Here is an 8776-nt window from a genome sequence, read left to right as displayed (position 1 = left end):
ATATTATTAAAAACTTTTTTGAACACGGCATTTGTTGTTGATGATTTTGGATTGCCGTCTTCGTCTAGAATTAAAACCCTGAGGCCACTGCGACTCTTAACTCTTGACAAAGCAACATAAAGTTGTCTATGGATGAACACTGATTTTGGCAAGTAAAGTCCTATATGTGATAATGATTGACCCTGACTCTTGTTAATGGTCATTGCAAAGCATACTGTTAATGAAAATTGTCTCCGTTAGAACTTAAATGGCAATCCTGAATCTGAAGGGATCAAGTTCATTCTTGGAATGTACACTTTATCTCCAATATTTCTACCGGTCACTACCGTCGCTCCAATTTTGTTGCTGTCAAGTTCGTTAACTATTAATCTTGTCCCGTTGTATAAACTTGAAGTCTGGTCTATGTTTTGCAGTAGCATTATAGCGACTCCTGGTTTCAAAGTCAACTTGTGATTGGGTAGTCCCGAACATTTGATGTCATTTAGGAACTCTGGTGTGAACCACTCTTGTTATACATCTTCATTCTCATCAGCTTGACATGTTGTGTCAGAACTCAAATACTCATTTTTCATCCCTGGAAAGATTGTCAAGACAAAATCATTTATCTTCTCGACACTCTCAAGCATGGGTGCAAGAATTGCTCTACTCTGAAAATACCTGTAATCTGACATGTTTTGCAACAAATTTGGATATGCAAAGTCTACCAAATGAGAGAGAGGGTCATCAGTAGTTGTAATCAATAGATCATCTGGAATTTCAATTTCTGATTCATCACCAACAACAGAACTAATATTTCCATTTCCAACATCAAGTATCCAATTAGCAAATCTCTTCATTTCACCTTCATCTTGATCTGAAAAAGACATTAGAAGCCTCATGTTCGTGTGCAGTTTTAGAACCTTACAAAACGACCACAGATGGGATGAGTTAATAGCTGATGTCAATATATCGTGTCTACTCCCTTTCGGAACACCGGAAGTATCTGTCTGAAATCACCTTCTAGAATAACAACCTTACCACCAAATGGTTGATGTGTCTTATGTTGATCGGTAACTGACATAAGATCTCTGAGAGTCCGATTAAGTGCTTCAAAGCCCATTTTATTGAGCATTGGAGCTTCATCCCAAATTATTAAGCTACTTTGGATGAGCAGTTCAGCCTTCAAACTGCCATGCTTGATGTTGCAAGTAGATTCATCAGTAATTGTAATGGGTATTGAAAATCTATAATGAGCCGTTCTGCCACCAGGTAGGAGTAAAGACGCAATTTCACTGGATACGACATTTAAAACAATCTTTCCTCTAGACCGAATAGCAGAAGAAAGTCCATTCCAAATAAATGTCTTACCACACCCACCATGCTCATAAGCGAAGTAAAAACCACCAAAGTCTGTAATAACAGCATTGAGTATCTCATCGAATACTAACCTTTGCTCATGAGTCATCTTTTGTTTCTTATATAAGTTTGTATGAGTCAACTCATTTGTGTCATATGCTAACTCCTTCTCTATTAGCTTATTCTAAAAATGCCGAATATCAGATATCTCAGGATATGGCATTGATTGATAGTCTCTTAAAGATTTCGCATTGCTGTTGAGCATCTTCTCAATCTCAATAAGGCAGAGGTTTTTCAATTCTTCATCAGTCATGTTTAGTCCTAGCAAAAGCACGTGGTGGTTTTATGACATATTTAATAAGTAATTCCAAAATAAAACTATTAATATTATTAATAAAAATAAAATAATAAGATAATACAATCTTGATATAAAAAAAGACATAGTAAAATACCTTGGTTTTTCAAAGCTTTTCTCCTCTCATATAGTATTCCATCAGCTAATAATGTCCAAGTTGCATTCCAAACATGCTCTGGGTTGCTAATGCTATTAGATATCAGTAGCATCGTAAATAATTTTATTGGCCTCCATCCAAGCTAAGAACATCGTACATTTTCCTTACTCTTCTTCCACGATTTTCTCAAGATCGTCATCATCTTTAAAGATGATATTTTGCTCTCCAGACAAATGAAAGGTTAATCTCATCACTGAAGGCCACCTCTAATGAATATCATAAGCTAAAGTTCTCTACACAGCTTCACATGCAGACAAATATCTGCAATTATAAAATTGTTTGATCTCATTAATAACCTGAGCATACTCTCCACTGAAAGCTTCCTTTGTAACTCCAACTGCTATCCTATCTGGACCTTTATTCACGTATTTGAACAAATATTTGATAGCATTTGATTCGTTGCAGTACTCTACATTAACATGCACTTGATAAGACATAAAATGATTTTTATTAGTTTCATCATAAATAATATCAATCCTATTATTTGTCGATAAAAATAAATAAAATTAAATACAATCTAAAAATTAATAACCTTATAAATTACAGAAATTTAGAAAAAAAATTTAAAAAGAGAAAAAAATGAAAGTGCTTCTATTGTGCAGAAACAATATAAAAGATAACAATGTAAATTGAGTAAACAGAAAATTTATAAATGTGGCAAGTAAAAAAATTTAAATTTAAAAATTGAAATGGTTAAGAAATCACTTAATTAGGAATTAGTATTAGAATTTCAAATTTTGAATTTTTAAATAGAGTTTCCTAATTAGCTAGTACAAATTTTAAATTTTTAAATAAAATTTTCTAAATTAATTCAATTTTGTCGGAACAACATTAGAAACAGAATTAAGTAGAAAAGAATGTCAAATTGGAATTTTCTTTTAAATAGTATAAATAACCTCACATTTTAATAAGACTGATAATTCTATTTACTTTAATATAATCTTTTGTAATTAGCATAGTAGCTTATAAATTATATAAAGTTTAAAAAAATATTTTCAAACCCAATTGCTTATTTAAAAATTAAAAAAAAAGTTTATTTGAATTTAAATTTAAAATTTTAAACATAATACTTTAATTAAAAATTATAATTATATTTTTTTAAAATAAGTACACATTAAAAATTAATAACTAACTTAATTGTATCAACAATAATTCATATGAGAAATTTATAACTTTATAACGTTAAATACTAAATTAGAAATTAACAGAATATCAACGGTGTGAATCGAATTAAAAATAAAACCACAAGTAATAACCAAATAACTTCAATTTATATTTTAAAAAATTCTAAATTCCAAACATAAAAATCGAAAAGAACCAAAAGAAAAATAACAACTCAAGAAAAGACAATATTTTCACCAAAACAAATATATGTTTGCATTATTCTATTAGATAGACTCTAAAAGGGATTCGAAAATATGTGCATCTAGATTCTCAAGTTTCATTCTCAATCTTGATCTTCTTGCAAGTTGAGGTATTTTCTTGCACCTTCAAATCTTCCGACTCCGAAGATAGTTGCTTGGTTGGTGTAATAGCATTTTCCAACACTTTGAATTCTTCATTGTCCACAACTTCATTGGAGAATTCAAGCAACAAATTCTGTACAAAATATTACGTTAAATTAAAGACTTCTTTCTCACCTTTGCTTTTATCTCAGTAATATTTTTTGAATAAAATAAAGATCTAACTTTGAGAAAACAAACAAACAAAAAATTCATTTTTTGAACAAATACCTTAGCACCTTTGATTTTCTCCCCTTCAATGATTGAGGATGCCTTTGAAGTTGGAAGCAAACCATCGGTGTAGTCAACATCCTAAAATTATAATTACTTATTAATTATTAATTATAATTGTTACTCTGAGGTTGTAAAATTTGTTGTTCATTCTCTCCCTGGCAATGGCGCCAATAACTAGTGTACAATACCATGGTCCAAACATAACTTCACAATTTCGCACAACTAACCAGCAAGTGCACTGGGTCGTCCAAGTAATAAAACCTTACGTGAGTAAGGGTCGATCCCACGGAGATTGTTGGTATGAAGCAAGCTATGGTCATCTTGTTAATCTCAGTCAGGCGGATATCAAATGGTTATGGAGTTTTCGAAAATTAATAATAAATAAACAGAAAATAAAGATAGAAATACTTATGTAATTCATTGGTGAGAATTTTAGATAAGTGTATAGAGATGCTTTCGTTCCTCTGAACCTCTGGTTTCCTGCTGTCTTCATCCAATCCTTCCTACTCCTTTCCATGGCAAGCTTTATATAGGGCATCACCGTTGTCAATGGCTACATCCCATCCTCTCTGTGAAAAAGATCCAAATGCTCTGTCACGGCACGGCTAATCATCTGGAGGTTCTCGATCATGCTGGAATAGGATTCACCCTCCTTTTGCGTCTGTCACTACGCCCAGCACTCGCGAGTTTGAAGTTTGTCACAGCCATCCCTTCCCAGATCCTACTCGGAATACCACAGACAAGGTTTAGACTTTCCGGATCTCAGGAATGGCCATCCATGGGTTCTAACTTATACCACGAAGATTCTAATATCTCGGACTCGGTCCCCTGTATTAGATATCTAAGAGATACTCATTCTAGCTTGTTTGCATGTAGAACTGAAGTGTTTGTCAGGCACGCGTTCATAAGTGAGAATGATGATGAGGGTCACATAATCATCACATTCATCATGTTCTTGGGTGCGAATGGATATCTTAGAAGCGGAATAAGTTGAATTGAATATAAAACAATAGTACTTTGCATTAAATCATGAGGAACAGCAGAGCTCCACACCTTAATCTATGGAGTGCAGAAACTCTACCGTTGAAAAATACATAAGTGAAAGGTTCAAGCATGGCCGAATAGCCAGCCCCCATGAAAGTCTAAGATCGCATAAAACTGATCAAAGGTGATCCGAAGATCATAAGATCGATATACAATAGTAAAAAGTCCTATTTATACTAAACTAGCTACTAGGGTTTACGGAAGTAAGTAATTGATGCATAAATCCACTTCCGGGGCCCACTTGGTGTGTGCTTGGGCTGAGCTTGAAGTTTACACGTGCAGAGACTTCTTTTGGAGTTGAACGCCAAGTTGTAACGTGTTTTTGGCATTCAACTCTGGTTCGTGACGTGTTTCTGGCGTTTAACTCCAGACTGCAGCGTAGAACTGGCGTTCAATGCCCTTTTGCGTCGTCTAAACTCGGCCAAAGTATGGACTATTATATATTGTTGGAAAGCTCTGGATGTCTAATTTCCAACGCAATTAGAAGCGCACCATTTTGAGTTTTGTAGCTCCAGAAAATCCACTTTGAGTGCAGGGAGGTCAGAATCCAACAACATCAGCAGTCCTTCTTCAACCTCTGAATCTGATTTTTGCTCAAGTCCCTCAATTTCAGCCAGAAAATACCTGAAATCATAGAAAAACACACAAACTCATAGTAAAGTCCAGAAATGTGAATTTAACATAAAAACTAATAAAAACATCCCTAAAAGTAACTAGATCCTACTAAAAATATACTAAAAATAATGCCAAAAAGCGTATAAATTATCCGCTCATCACAACACCAAACTTAAATTGTTGCTTGTCCCCAAGTAACTGAAAATCAAATAGGATAAAAAGAAGAGAATATACTATAAATTTCAAAATATCAATGAAACATAGCTCCAATCAGATGAGCGGGACTTGTAGCTTTTTGCCTCTTGAATAGTTTTGGCAGCTCACTTTATCCATTGAAGTTCAGAATGATTGGCATCTATAGGAACTCAGAGTTCAGATAGTGTTATTGATTCTCCTAGTTCAGTATGTTGATTCTTAAACACAGCTACTTTATGAGTCTTGGCCGTGGCCCTAAGCACTTTGTTTTCTAGTATTACCACCGGATACATAAATGCCATAGACACATAATTGGGTGAACCTTTTCAGATTGTGACTCAGCTTTGCTAAAGTCCCCAATTAGAGGTGTCCAGGGTTCTTAAGCACACTCTTCTTTTGCTTTGGACCTTGACTTTAACCGCTCAGTCTCAAGTTTTCACTTGACACCTTCACGCCACAAGCACATGGTTAGGGACAACTTGGTTTAGCCGCTTAGGCCAGGATTTTATTCCTTTAGGCCCTCCTATCCACTGATGCTCAAAGCCTTGGATCCTTTTTATTTACCCTTGCCTTTTGGTTTTAAGGGTTACTGGCTTTTTGCTCTTGCCTTTTGGTTTTAAGAGCTTTTGGCTTTTTCTGCTTGCTTTTTCTTTTTCTTTCTATATTTTTTTTCGCTATTTTTTTTTTCTTTTCTATTTTTTTTCTGCAAGCTTTTGTATTCACTGCTTTTTCTTTCTTCAAGAATCATTTTTATGATTTTTCAGATTATCAAATAACATGTCTCCTGTTCATCATTCTTTCAAGAGCTAACATATTTAACATTCTTAAACAACAACTTCAAAAGACATATGCACTGTTCAAGCATTCATTCAGAAAACAAAAAGTATTGTCACCACATCAATATAATTAAACTAAGTTCAAGGATAAATTCGAAACTCATGTACTTCTTGTTCTTTTGAATTAAAAACATTTTTTATTTAAGAGAGGTGATGGATTCATATTCACTACTTTAAGGCATAGACACTTAGACACTAATGATCATGTAATAAAGACACAAACATAGATAAACATTTAACATAAGAAAACGAAAAACAGAAAATTTGAGAACAAGGAATGAGTCCACTTTAGTGATGGTGGCGTTTCCTTCTTGAGGAACCAATGATGTCCTTGAGCTCTTCTATGTCTCTTCCTTGTCTTTGTTGCTCCTCCCTCATAGCTCTTTGATCTTCTCTAATTTCATGGAGTATGATGGAGTGCTCTTGATGTTCCACCCTTAGTTGTCCCATGTTGGAACTTAGTTCTCCTAGGGAGGTGTTGATTTGCTCACAAAAATTCTGTGGAGGAAAGTGCATCCCTTGAGGTATCTCAGGGATTTCTTGATGATGAGCTTCCTCACGTGTTTCTTGAGCTCCATGAGTGGGCTCTCTTGTTTGCTCCATCCTTTTCTTAGTGATGGGCTTCTCTTCCTCAATGGGAATGTCTCCTTCTATGAAAGCTCCAGCTGAGTAACATAGATGGCAAATAAGATGAGGGAAAGCTAGCCTTGCCAAGGGGGAGGGCTTTTCGGCTATTTTGTAGAGTTCAAGGGAGATGACTTCATGAACTTCTACTTCCTCTCCAATCATGATGCTATGAATCATGATGGCTCGATCCACAGTAACTTCAGATCGGTTGCTAGTGGGAATGATGGAGCGTTGGATGAACTCCAACCATCCTCTAGCCACAGGCTTGAGGTCCAGTCTTCTAAGTTGAACCAGTTTGCCTTTTGAGTCAATCTTCCATTGAGCTCCTTCCACACATATGTCCATGAGGACTTGGTCCAACCTTTGATCAAAGTTGACCCTTCTAGTGTAGGGGCGTGCATCTCCTTGCATCATAGGCAAGTTAAACGCCAACCTCACATTTTCTGGACTAAAATCTAAGTATTTCCCCCGAACCATGGTGAGATAATTCTTTGGGTTCGGGTTCTTACTTTGATCATGGTTCCTAGTGATCCATGCATTAGCATAGAACTCTTGAACCATTAGAATTCCGACTTGTTGGATGGGTTTTGTTAGAACTTCCCAACCTCTTCTTTGGATTTCATGTCGGATTTCCGGATACTCATTTCTCTTGAGTTGGAAAGGGACATCGGGGATCACCTTCTTCTTGGCCACAACATCATAGAAGTGGTCTTGATGGGCTTTGGAGATGAATCTTTCTATCTCTCATGACTCGGAGGTGGAAGCTTTTGTCTTCCCTTTCCCTTTTCTAGAGGATTCTCCGGTCTTAGGTGCCATGGTAATGGAAAAACAAAAAGCTTTATGCTTTTACCACACCAAACTTAGAATATTGCTCGCCCTCGAGCAAGAAAAGAAAGAATAGATGAAGAAGAAGAAGAAATGGAGGAGAGGGAGAGAGAGAAGTGTTTCGGCCAAGAAGAGGAGGAGGGGGTTGTGTTGTGTGAAATTGAAGAAGAATGGAGGGGTTTATATAGTGAAGGGAGAGGGGTTAGGTTCGGCCATTTAGGGTGGGTTTGGGTGGAAAAGTGATTTTGAATTTTGAAGGTAGGTGGGGTGTATGAAGTAGGTTTATGGAGGAGAATGGGTGGATGTGAGTGGTGAATAGGTAATAGGGAAGAGAGTTTGAGGTGATTGGTAAAGGGTTTTGGGGAAGGGTGTTTATTGGAAAGAGAGGATGAACATTGAGAAGAGGGAAGAGTATGAGTGGAGGTAGGTGGGGATCCTGTGGGGTCCACAGATGCTGAGATGATCCTGTGAGGTCCACAAATCTTGAGGTGTCAAGGAATTGCATCCCTGCACCAATTAGGCATGTAAAATGCCTTTGCATGCAATTCTGGCGTTTAAACGCCGAATTGATGCTTGTTCTGGGCGTTCAGCGCCCAGATGCAGCATGTTTCTGGCGTTGAACGCTAGTTCTATGCTTGTTTCTGGCGTTCAGCGCCAGCTTTCCTCAGTGTGCATTCCTAGTGTCTGAATGCCAGGATGCTGCTTGTTTTGGGCGTTCAACGCCAGATCCATGCTCTGTTCTGGCGTTGAACGCCAGCCAGATGCTCTTTACTGGCGTTTAAACGCCAGTAAGTCCTTCCTCCAGGGTGTGATTTTTCTTCTGCTATTTTTGATTTTGTTTTTGATTTTTCTATTTATTTTGTGACTCCACATGATCATAAACCTAATAAAACATGAAAGAACAACAAAAATAAAAATAAAATTAGATAAATAAAAATTGGGTTGCCTCCCAACAAGCGCTTCTTTAATGTCAATAGCTTGACAGTGGGCTCTCATGGAGCCTCACAGATGTTCAGAGTATTGTTGAGACTCCCCACACCAAACTTAGAGT

At 36.4% G+C, this 8776-nt stretch overlaps 1 protein-coding gene across 1 annotated transcript; it reads right to left on the bottom strand.

The window, feature by feature from the left end:
• Window positions 1–940: 940 nt before the first annotated feature.
• Window positions 941–1444, bottom strand: LOC140180070 (uncharacterized). The gene has a single exon (XM_072220465.1). It carries the CDS (start codon window positions 1442–1444, stop codon window positions 941–943), a length of 504 nt encoding a protein of 167 aa, XP_072076566.1.
• Window positions 1445–8776: the final 7332 nt, after the last annotated feature.

This window comes from Arachis hypogaea, chromosome 16, assembly GCF_003086295.3.
Source record: "Arachis hypogaea cultivar Tifrunner chromosome 16, arahy.Tifrunner.gnm2.J5K5, whole genome shotgun sequence".
NCBI classification, from domain to species: Eukaryota; Viridiplantae; Streptophyta; class Magnoliopsida; order Fabales; family Fabaceae; genus Arachis; species Arachis hypogaea.
This window is presented reverse-complemented; position numbering and strand designations above follow the sequence as displayed.